At 38.1% G+C, this 12,673-nt stretch overlaps 1 protein-coding gene across 1 annotated transcript in view; it reads left to right on the top strand.

The window, feature by feature from the left end:
* The window catches only part of LOC110983887 (uncharacterized), a 48,646-nt gene extending 37,230 nt beyond the window's left edge, over window positions 1-11,416 (top strand). The window contains exon 4 of the mRNA XM_087142505.1: window positions 7,886-11,416. Within this exon, the coding sequence (XP_086998631.1) occupies window positions 7,886-8,523 (638 nt within the window). The 3' untranslated portion in view covers window positions 8,524-11,416. The remainder of the gene's footprint in view (window positions 1-7,885) is intronic.
* The last annotated feature ends 1,257 nt before the right edge of the window (window positions 11,417-12,673 follow it).

Raw genomic sequence — 12,673 nt, 5'->3', positions numbered from 1 at the left:
TGTTTGATTGATCGCAAAATTGCCAAAATCGGAATGCCTGGAAAACGTGTACAAAGTCAATGGCTAAACACACCATGCAGATAAAGTGCACCTTTAAGTGAGTTTCTGGATCGAATTTTTGGTTTTTTCAATTATAAATTGTTAAGTTTAAGCACAAATCAGGTCGCATGAACTTAAAGGAGCAGTGTTTCTACAAAAGGGTTTATGGCTTAGTGACTTTGTACACGTTTTTGAGCCACGTTTGCTAACTTCCCAATGTTTGATCGTTGACAAAGTGATTGGCAATAAAGACTCTGATGCAAGATTTACACAAAATGGGTGACGTCACGATGACACTATCCCCTTAATTTATATTGATTTTTGAATGTTTAATTTTTCCCAGAGGTTTTGTACACATTTTGCAACTTAACAATAGTGAACGAGTAGTCCTTTACTTCACCTCAAGATGAATATAAGAACAAAAAAGAAATTTGGTACCTTATGCTTGGTATGGACGTCATCGTGTGATTAGTCACGTGACACTGAAGGTACATTCTTTACAGCACTACACTTCGTGAACTACATGTCTGATTGGGCTTAAATTTGGTAGATAGCTAGAATGGGAAGTGTTATAGACAAGGTGACATGATGTAAAGGGTGCAAACTTTAATTCTTTGTATATCGTAGTGTCCGAAAGGGTTCGAATATTTGTTATAAGGAGGTCACCAAAACTTTGGTAGACGGTCGGAACTCCTGAATAGATCTTTGAGTAAGAAGTGGGAAATCCAAATGTGGTAGTATCCCAAATGAAGGAATGCTCTTTTCTTAAGCAAAAAAGAAAATGCTAAAAAGCTTTTTGCTCTGTCCAGAGAGACAAAACTACGTTTTTATTACTTTATTACAGATGTAGATTCTTGGGTATATTTGAAATCAAATGGAAAGCACAAAAATACGATTTCTCATTTGTTCTCATTGTAAACCTCGGCTGAAGTTGAGAACCCTGAAGTCATTCAGATCGATAACAGCGCGTAGTAAAAAACTTTGTACAATCCTTGTGGAGAAATACTGCACATTTAATTTCATGCCACGTAACCCCTGATGATGTCATTATTACGTTTTAGTTCTGCGACCCTCCTTACGTGATGGAGTACATGGGTGAACAAACATGAAATCAGTTACATTGACCAGAGTCCCCAAGTCTGGCTGTTTAAAAACTTTTAAAAAACATATAGGGAAAATTAAATATTCAAAAATCAACACAATAAGCCAATGACGTCATCATGACGTCATAAATGTGGCTTAAAATTTGCATTAGGGTATTTGTTGGCTTTAACATTGACGATTGAATATGCCAAGTAATAACATTGTGTCTGGAAAACATTGTCAAAGTCAACGGGCTGAAATAAATATTGAAAGTCAATAATTAAACACTTGGTTATGTCATCTTTACTTCATCGTTCTATGACCATCTATGAATTGGGGTCCTTCATTGGTACGAGTTTGATCAAGATCCGAAGTTGCAAAAGCACTAAAGTCGTGTGTAGAAGAAAGTGCACAAAACAAGTGGAATTTGAGCAGAATGAGAAGAAAAAGACAAAGAAGAAACAGGAGATTTTCTGCCTGTTTGCAACATGCAGGGGGCTTTTTCCGCTTTTGTTTTCAGTCACAAATGTTGAAATAGCTTCATGCACTGTATGACTTGATCACTAAGTAGTTATGACACATAGTTGTTAAACAAACCTTAAATGAAACGAAGGACCTAAATTTACCCTATCACTTAATGTGAAGAGCAAAATGAGGGATCGCACGAATCAGTAGATGTTTTTGAAGACTGCTATCTGGTCACAGAGTAACACCTTTGAAAGCAAGTTCATATCGGTCACCAATTCCGACCATAAACCACTTCGACCGAAAAGAAGGGTCGTGTGACTTTACATGATGAAATGAATATTTCAATTTTACTACCACTTTAGCGCAAACACAAAGTCAGAGGAATTCACGCTTAATTTTTTATGGATTTATTTCATTAATTAATCAATAAAATCAACCATCTTTAACTGATTGTAGTTAAACACCTGAAGACGTCATCATAACAAACGGTCTCTTCCTTAAAGTCATTCCTTAGTGAGTTAGATCCGAGATTACAATTGCCCCAAAAAGATCTTTTGAAACTCTACAAAGTCAATATAGAAAATAAAATATTCAAAATGTAATAGTAAAATCATGACGTCTGTGAAAGAGAGTCAACATTGCTTTTAGTTTTTCCTATGGTGTAACTTTGATGACAACACATTGCCGCTGTGTAATAAAAATGTCCCTTGAAATGTGCGTAGAAAATGAATGGGCGAAATAATTATTAAACATTACATAATAACCCCCACGATGACGTCATCTCGACGTAATGCTTGGCGGCAGAGCTTTGTCAAAGGTTCTGCCTGTATTCTAAAGATATCTTGTGGATTTGATATGTGCCTCAGAAGATTTTCTATTTTCATGTCGCGTGACTTTTCACATGAGGACGTCTTCATCACATGCGGTCAACTAATGTATATGGTACTTTCCTTCCTAGAAGGTCTCAGCCAAATTGGGTATGTAGTTCAGGAGATACAAGGCTTTGAAATTTGCACATAAAAGCATATAAGGTCAGTCGTACCGATAAAACTGCCCCAGACTAGCTGTTGAAAAAGATTTACAAAACCTATGGGGAAAAATATTTAACAACCAATGGAGAATAACATGATGACGTCATCATGACATCATTAAATTGGCGTTATTTTTGTATCAGGGTTTTTCTTGCTTGTAACTTTGATAATAATGAAGATTGCCAAAATACCAAAATGGTGCCTTAAAAACATGTACAAAGTCAATGGGCTTATTAAAACCCCCATGCAAAAGTACTCCACCTTTAAATTCAAATTAACCTGAAGAAATCTGAAATATTACTTGGTAGTTTGATTCTGGGGTACATTTGTAATCAAAAAAAGGGAGAATTTAGCCTGGTTCCTCTTTCGGTCTGGTAGTAATTCTCTCGCAGTTGAGGACTACTCACCCATAAAGTTCGGTAATGGTATGAAGTACAAAAATGTGTACAAACGCTATTGAGAAGACCGCAACTGTCATCTCACGTCACGTGACCCCTGTTGATGTGGGCATGACTTTTTTCAAAAATTGTGATAGCCCCAGGGGATTATGGATTAATTATACTACCGATGCAAAGTATGGAGATAAACTGCACCTTTTTAAAGGTAATTCACGTGGTTTGTGTTTATATTGGGAAAACATTATGATATATTAATTGAAATTTGGACTCTTGGGTATATTTGTAATCAAAGAAGATGAAAAAATTCGTTTTCTCTTTCGTTCTGATAGTAATCTTGAGCCGAAGTTGTGGACTACTCGCTAATCAGGATTGACATTGCAATGTACAAAAACTTGTATAAAACCTGCGGAGAGAAACTAAATATTCAAAATTTACTAATAAGTCACGTGATGATGTCGTCATGAAGATTTCTTTCCTACGCCCTTTCTTATTGTTGGGCTACAAATATCCACCTAACATGGATCGAGATACCTTGAGAATAGTTTGGAAGTCTAGCTGTTGAAAAAGTGCACAAAACCTATGGAGGAAATTAAATATTTTAAATCCAAATAATATATCATGTGATGACGTCATCATGATTAATTTCCCCTATCATTAATCTTGCACGATTAATTAATCTGCAAGTTTGAAATCAATCAGACGTATAAAACTGTCGAGGTCGACTGGTTGGAGACGAAGTTCACAAAGCCTGTGGAGAAAGAGTCTGAAAAAGAACAATATCTACAATTTGTATCCGTTTTAAGAACAGAGCAAAGGGCTCTCTTGCATTTTCTTTTTTATTAAGAAAAAAAACCATTTGTTCATTAAAGATATAGCACATTTCCATTTCTCGAGTTTTTGCTCAAAGAGCTACTCAAATCTACAAATATTTACCAAAAATATAAAAAACGTCCATTTCTCATTACCTACAAAATTTCAATCGAATCGGACATGTACATTGCCAGATATAGCGCTCTAACAGATGTACTTCTAATGCCACGTTGTTTCTCACCTGATGATGTCACCCTCAGATGAGGTCAATATTGGCCCAAGCCATTTTCCTCTCAGCAAAGTTTGAACACAATACTACATGCAATTAAGGAGATATGGTGCTTTGTACATTACACCTTTAATACCACGTGACGTGCATGATGGCGTCATCACATCAGGCCAGTATCTGTCTTAATCAACTTTCATTCAAGATCTCAGCAATGTTTGAACCAAACCGGCCATGCAGTTAAAGAAGCAGAGTACTTCAAAGAGTGAAATGTCAATTGATGACGTGAGATCAGATTAGGCCAATTTTGGTCTAAAATTCTCCCTTTACAGCTATACTCAAATATAGTGCACATTGAATGTCACGTGAGTACACATTTATTGACTTGTGACTTGTCAATTGATGACGTCATTATCACTTGAGGTCAATGTTCGTCTGAGGCTTTTCTCTTATAAGATACCTGCAAGGTTTGGATTTAGTCGGACAAGTACTTCACGAGATATTGTGCTTTGAAGAGAGCACCTCTAATGTCACGTGACTTGTCACATTAATGACATCATCATCACTTCAGGTCAATGTTCGACTAAATCCCTCAATATCAAGATATCTGCAGAGTTTAAACCCAATCAGACATGTTCATCACGGGATGAAGTGCTTTGAAGAGTGCAAATTTAATGTCACCTGACTCGTCACATAATGCTTCATCACATGAGGTCAATTTTAGTCCATAAAACATCCTTTAAATTGGACACGTCCCTCAGGAGATAAATGACTTTGAAGTTTGATTCTTTGAAGTCATGACACCTGACACCATACGACGTCATTATGACAATATTGTGTTTTTATCCTCTCGAGCAGGGGGACTCAAAGAGTACACGTGTACCCTCATACATAGTCAGATCAAGAAAATTGCCTGTGGAACAAAAAGCATGCTTAAAATCTACAGGTAATATAAAAACATTCAAAATCAATAAAACATTAGAAGTTGACATAATCATTACGTCATGCAATTTGCGTATTTTTGTATTAGGGTTTTTGTTGGGTGTAGCTTTGATGACAATTGAAAATCGCAAAGTTACAATAATGATAGCTTGAACACGTGTACAAGGTCAATAGGCTAAAATCCCAGTCAAGAGAAACTGCACCTGAATATTCAAGTCACGTGATTTGCATTTAAACTGGGAAATTTTTGTAAAATATGAATTTGATGTTATAACTCTTTGTCATATTTCAAATAAAATGACGATTTCTCTTTCCTTCTCATAGTCATATTCAGCAAAAGCTAAGAACAATACCCACTAAAATAAAAACTGAACTAAAATCTAAAAACTAAAACTTAACAAAGGTTTCAAATTAGTGGCTTTAAAACGTGTAAAATACAACGGGCTGAAAACACCTATTCAGAGAAGCTGCTCCTTTATGACGATGTCAAGTGATTTGTGTTCAAACTGACAGATTTTTAAAGCTCTTGTGTATATTTCCATTCGAACGGAAGGGGAAATTTAGCTTGGTTTTGTCTTTCGTTCTAGTAGTAATTCTCAGCCGACGTTGAAGACTCCTCACTTAAAAACTCGATAACAGTGCGTAGTAGAAGAACTTGTACAAAACCTATGGAGAAAACTGCAGCTTTTATCACGTCACATGACCCCCGATGATGTCATGTTGACGATTTTTCTTTGGGAGCCTCTCCCATAAGGACTTCAAGTGTACATTGAAAGAAATCCTTCAGATTAACGAAAGGGACTAGAAAGTTGTACTGTGTGATATACACTTCGAACCAACTCTGATATTCATCGGCAAACGACGCCATGTGGGATCTGCAGGTAAAGGGTATGGTGTTGTCATTGACTTCATCACCCGTCCTGTTTGTGGTTCAGGACTTAATAGGTCCCCACACAGATCAGGTGTCATGCCCCTTTTTAATCAACAAAGAAGTAGAATCCAGGCCAAATTAATAACATTTGACTTTTCAATAATGGCCGTTATGAAAAAAGCGATGGTTGATGACGTCATCAATAAATGAGCTCAATATTTGTCTAAAGCACTTCCTCTCCAAGATGTAAGCCGGGTTTCAACCCAGCACTAAAACCGACAGACTAATTCTGTTGAAAAAAACTTTATGGCTTTTCACGTTGTTTGACCTACACGAGATGAAAACAAGACAACTTTTTTATCCTGGCACTTGCTGAAAACAGATTTTATTTAAACATTGAAGTATTCAAAATTTAATAATAAATCACTTGATGATGTCATCATGACGTAAATATATCAGAATTATTTTCGTTTTACAGTAAGTGCTTGCTGTAAGTTTGACAACAATCAATTGATTTCTAAGGTATGAAAATAGTGCCTCAAAACGTGTACGAAGTCAATGGGCTGAAATAGATATTGCAAAATCAGTAATAAATCACTGGATTCGGACATATCTTTGCATGAGGGTCTTTGTTGGTTGTAACTTTGGTTACAATTGAAGATCGCCAAATTACCAAAATAGTGTCATGAAAATGTTTACAAAGTCAATGGACTGAAATAAGTATAACAAAATCACTAATAAATCGCTTCATGACGTCATCACAATGTAATTGTTCTATGCACATCTTTGGATAAGGGTATTTCATTGATGTAAGTTTGATGAAAATCCAAAGTTACTAAGGGACGAAAAAAAGAACAAAAAGGAAAAAGGAACGTGGTTTTGAAAAACCACGGGGCTGTATCGGAAGTCTCTTTTTGGTGATGACGTCCTCATAAAGTTATAAATTTAGGACATTTCTTTCATGGGGGTCTTTGTTGTGTGTAACTTTGATGCTGATCAAACCTCTGAAAATTGCACAAATGGTGACTTGAAAATGTGTACAGTCAATAGGCTGAAATAAATATTGAAAAATCAGTAGTAAATCACATGACGTCATTTATTTACAATAATTCTCGTATCAGGGTCATTTTTGGTTATCACTTTGCTACCCATGAAAAATCGCCAAGGTTTGAAAATGGTGTCTTGAAAACGTGTACATAGTCTATGGGCCATAAACTCGTTTGCCGAAACACTGCTCGTTTAAGTAAAGGTCGCGTGATTCGCGCTTAAACTGAACAATTTTTTATGAAGTATTTTTTAATTCGGAGTCTTAGCCATATTTCAAATCAAATAACACGGCAAGTACGGGGTAAAATACCCAATTTCCTTTTCGTTTTATAGCAATCCTGAACCGTAGTAAAGGACTACTCCTTCACTAGTGTCAAGTAGAAATGATTTGATTTTGAAAATTAATTATTTTTGGATATTTAATCTTTGCAATAGGTTTATACACGTTTTCTTCATCACGCCATTACCAATCTTGGTGAGTGAGTAATTCTCACTCTCTGCTCAAGATTACTTCTAGAATGAAACAAAATTATATATTTCATGCTATGTTATTCGATTTTGAACATACTCAAGAGTCAAAATGTCAAGCAATATTTCATAAAAATGCTTCGGTTAAGACGCAAATCATGTGACATAAACTTAAAGGAGCAGTTTCCTACATATGTGTTTATTGCCCATTGGCATTGTACATGTTTTCAAGCCACTACTTGGGTGTAACTTTGCGATGTTTGATCATCATCAAATGTTTTTCATCAGCCAGTCTTCGGCACTGTTGTCTATGTGACTGGCTATTTATATTTAGGTGTATACTCTTAGCCCAGCTGAAGCAGAGGGCCCACGAACAAAATCGTCACAGATCAAAATTATCTGTTCAACGACTCGAAATCTGAAACAGCTCTGTGGTTGTTGCTGTAACAACCACTGCCTGCAGTTTTCATTATTTTATTCAAAAAGTCGTTTTGCTTTCCAGCTGATGTTGTCGCTACGTCAAAGTCGTGGGTGTGTGCTAACCCAGAGAAGGTGTTCGTATATCGTCAAGACGCAACGTTAGCCTATGAGTTCCCCACTGTACCAATGTGGGATTTTGGTGAGGTTGGAGTGATGCTTGTGAGTGTAGCCGTCATGAAGGACGGTAACATCCTAGTGGGGGATATGCACAGGATGGTGTTGACCGAGCACAAACCCGATGACGGTAAACTCATACACACCATACCAGTGGAGATTGCACCTAACTGGTTGGCTGTGATGAGCAACGGTTGGATCGTGATCAGTGACGAGAAAAAGGGACAAGTTGCCATAGTGGATGTTTCTGATGGCAACGCTACCCAGGTTACCACAATCAAACCAATCATCGACGGTCAACCGGTGAAATACTGCAGAGGTGTGTCCAGTAACGGCGAGGACATTTTCGTAGCTGCGGTCAAAAGTTACCCCGGCACCGGTCACATTCACAATTACCATTATACAGGACGGTTTGTCAGCTGTGTTGCGCGGGATTTGGACTGGCCCATGGGAATTACACTCACAGCAGATAGGCAGCGGCTGGTAGCCGCTGACTGGTACTCCGTCAAGATATATCACCAATTGTATCGTAATACCACTTCATAGATGATGAATTTTGATATGCCCCAAGCGCGGGTAACATTCACCATCGAATGCATTTGCAATTTTGCCGTGGTGCAAACAAAGAAATATAGCCATGATCTGTCCCACATTTGATTGGCTATTTTCCCTCCCGCTCTTACAAGACACCACAGACCCCTTCATTGTAGGCTGGCTCCGCAAAAACTGCCCTTCGGCTCGTGTGTGACCAAACGATTTTACGGAATGCTCGCAGGAGGGGGCATTTCAATATGGATTAAGTTTTTTGTATTTTTGACCTCTGTCGAACATTCTTTTTTTTAGTTTTGTTTTGTTTTTGTTTTTTGGGGTTTTTTTGTATTTCTATAAGTTCTTGCAGCTGGATGTTAATGCAGAGTAATAAGTCTGCTGAACTGTAGTGGTGATGGTATGTGTGTGCGGGGTGGGAAAGAGGTTGAAACTAAACCTGACCTTTTCTGTGCTAATAATAGAACATTCCTTCTTTGCGCCGTGAATACAATGTCTGACCAATTTCCTTTTTTTTTTGGTCAACTTGAGGCAGGCGGTGGCTTGAAATGACTATCTTTATGGGGGTAGGTCATAATACCAAATGGCCATGTTTTTAGTATGGTGTTCTACAACCGCTAAATTTGCGTTGCGTCGTCCTGTCGTCCCGACCGCACGATGCGACGCCATGACGCGACGCTATGACGGCTTTATCGTGTCGTGGCGTTACCTCTTTTTTATTACTTTTATGTTGTGTTTAATTAACCCTCCGCTGCACAGGGCCGATTTTTTCTGTTAATGCTCAAAGGGAGTCATACGTGTATCATGTAAATTCACTGCGCAGAGCCTACTTTTTACGCTCATTGCATCAAGGTGATCTTTTTGAGATCACGTCCGTTATAACCACAACAAATTGACACCCCCAACACGATGAAACTACTCAAACAGCTGTCTACAGCTCAGAGACACATAAGAGAGACCGACCATAGATATAAGACAGGCCCCAGCTTTCCCAGGCTTGCCCAGGCACTTTCTTTGTCAATAATTCCTTATCAGCACGTGGCTAAGATATTTACGTACAATCCCCATGGGACTTCGCTGGAGGCGGGCTCTGGAAAAGTATTACGCAGCTCAGGGGAAGTCCCATTTTTAAAGGTGACTAAAGTCGGCTGTTCAACATCTACAGAGGTACAAATTAATAAGAGGTTTTTGCATTTGGCCGATTTTTTTTAATTACGTAATTAGGAAAAATTGGATCCCCAGTTTATCAAATCTGCTTTAATGCAATGCGTCGCGTTGTGCTGTCATGAACGTCGCGTTGTGCCGTCGACCTATTGTGTCGCGGCCTTCAGCCGTCCCGTCGTGTAGTCGTATTAAGCTCTCGCCGTTGACTCATTACTGGAGGAAATGGAGGCGCCTGTTGAGACGGGGGTGAGCTCAATACCAATAGATATGATTTTTCATGATCAAATCTTGTAGGCCCATTCCACCAAATCATTGCATTTCTGCGCACGAGCTCGTTAATATTTTGTGATCCCGCGGGGGTGTTACAATAAGACATGCCATAATCAGGAGGGATCATAGAAATATTTCTATAAATCCCGAGTTTTGGGACGAGTAGTCTCCAGTTCCGGCGTATTTCTTCCATAAAAGTCACCAATTGCGAGGCTACTTGGATAGAGGTGGGTGACAGAGCGCATAGTTTTACTACTATTTTCTGGGTACCGTAGCGTCGGGGAAAGGCGAATAAAAAAATCAAGTGTTCTTCTCACCATAATCTTGAATTTGGATTTGTTCAATTTATCGTTTTGTTTTTTAGTTTTACACAACGTAAGTTTGTTTACACGGAAAAAGCTACGGTCAGCAAATTGTTGTATTCCCTTCAAATTTATAAATCCGTTGCAAGTATCACTCGGAAGTTTTCCTGTTTCAAGTTTCAAAGTATTAAATGAACTATAAGAAATGCATTTCTTTCTGGGTGTTTATTTCTTTGACCTGAACGAATTGCATTCGCATAAAACTACTTTTTTTCTCTTCAGAGGAGTGGGGAAGTAAGAGCGTACACACACTGTCTTGGAAATACATTGTGATCATTTCAGGATTTAGAATTATACCAGTGTACCCCGTAAGGCAGGGTAGTTAAATCACGGATGTCTTATTTGATTTGTTACATTGAATCAATCGCACATATGATTAAAGGAAAATGTAGGAATTGTACGCAGGTTTTGTAATGAATGTTTAGTCTTAAGAGGGTCAGGTTTTGTCGGACCTTATCATCCGGGGGGGCTGGAAATCCCCCAACAAATTATGCAATTTCATGCTACATTTTTTTGCAACTCGACTTTAATTTACAAACGCTCAAATGGTGCACACGTTTTAAAGCAATCCAACGTTGCCAGACCCAGTGCGTTGAAGGGGTCTGTGGAAAACAAGCACATCATTCTGCCTGAATTGTCTCACAGAATTGGATACTGAATGAGAATTGCATGTCTGTTGCTTAAAAATGTAGTGTCCGGATGACCGTAATATGCATACACAAATGAAAAGGCCGACAGAGACTTGATACGGCGCAGTGTGCTGCAGCAATATTGGAAACAGAAGAATAAATATTGAAGGATCTTAAAGGGTCTTTTACACGTTTTGAAGGTATGTTTATTATGTAGAAAACGTACAGCATAACCAATAATTTACGTTAAAATGTACGAATATTGTTTGGTATCCTATCGTTCACCAAGATTTAAAAACTGATTTCTACAGGTAAAATTTTGTGATGGTTTTCTTTAGATAAATGAGGGGCCGTACACTTTGAAACATTGTTGTCTGTATTTTAATGTTAGGTTTTGAAATTGTAAATAAAAATTGAAACATTTTTGTTCACTAATTTAGGATGAAGTACAGAACTACAAAAAATACACCTCAATGAAGCATTCGATAAGTGATTATTAATGTACTGCAAGTATGATGTAACATTAAATTTCGTCCTGAGATGATATTACAATTTTGCTATTTATATACATATGAATTAGCTTATAAATCATTGTATCACAAAAACACCAAATTGAGTTGACAATTGATATAAAGGAGATAAACGGCATACAAGAACTGTATTGCATAAAAAGACGTAAGTGGGTGAAACCATTTCATAAATATGATTATTCGATAACTTAACCTCGTAAGTGCACAAACGAAACAATGCCTTTTGTGCATGCTAAATCTTTGTCCTTCTCCATGTACATATATTTTCTTCTGCTGCTGAATAAAATCACAGGAGATAGAAATGACTTTCAAATGGTGTCTATCTTTTTTGCTTTCTGACATTGCCACAGGAACAGTTGGGGCCACGCAATTTCATTGCCACCAGCACAATCATCAATATACAATGCCCTGGATCAGTGCCCCAACCCCCTTACCACAATGATCCAGTGGCATGAATTGAAGAAGTGTGATGTATATGTCCTTGGCGTTTTCAACCATGGTGATGGGCCATTTGACGATCCTCCTCTTGGTGGTGCCGATAGACAAAAATTGATACTCTAACTCTTCAGTAAGCTACCGAGATCAAATATGCACACTGGTCATTGTCACTTTTTGAATAACGGGTTTGTTTTTGTTGAATAAGACTGATAATTCGGGCAGTCCTCAAGCTGCAAATGTCTTTTAAGAGTGCCAAGTCCCTTTAGCCTCTCGGTGATCGCTGCAGAGTACGGCCTGTTCAAAGACCAAATTACCAGGCTCCCCTTATGACCTCTCGCAGTAAGTGTATCTCTTTGTTGACGGACAGGGGCCGACAAGTTACGGCTGTTTGGGTTGTTACTGGTATTATTGTACTTTCATAGCACCAAATGAAATGTAGACAGAGAGGGGACCTTATTGGTGTATTAACAACAACAGTAGTAGGGAACGGGGGATTCTAGCTCAGCCCCCTCCTCTCCACTCTTCCCAGATAAGAAGGGACTTCCCCAATCAAAAAAGGGATTTCCCCAAAACTCACGTGACATTCGGTCTAAACAGGGATTTCCCCAAAATTCACGTGATTTACGGTCTAAAAAGGGATTTCCCCGATCGAGGGACTTTTTGCCCCGCGACGAGATTTCACCTTCAATAAAACTGAGATAATTTATAAAACTTATACATAAAACAGACATGAACAAAGAAACTAAATCACAACATT

The sequence above is a fragment of the Acanthaster planci genome, linkage group LG10, assembly GCF_054643075.1.
Source record: "Acanthaster planci isolate LZ-2023a linkage group LG10, COTS_SCS, whole genome shotgun sequence".
In the NCBI taxonomy this organism is placed as follows: domain Eukaryota; kingdom Metazoa; phylum Echinodermata; class Asteroidea; order Valvatida; family Acanthasteridae; genus Acanthaster; species Acanthaster planci.
The sequence above is the reverse complement of the archived record's forward strand: the minus strand, read 5'-3'. Positions and strand labels throughout refer to the sequence as shown.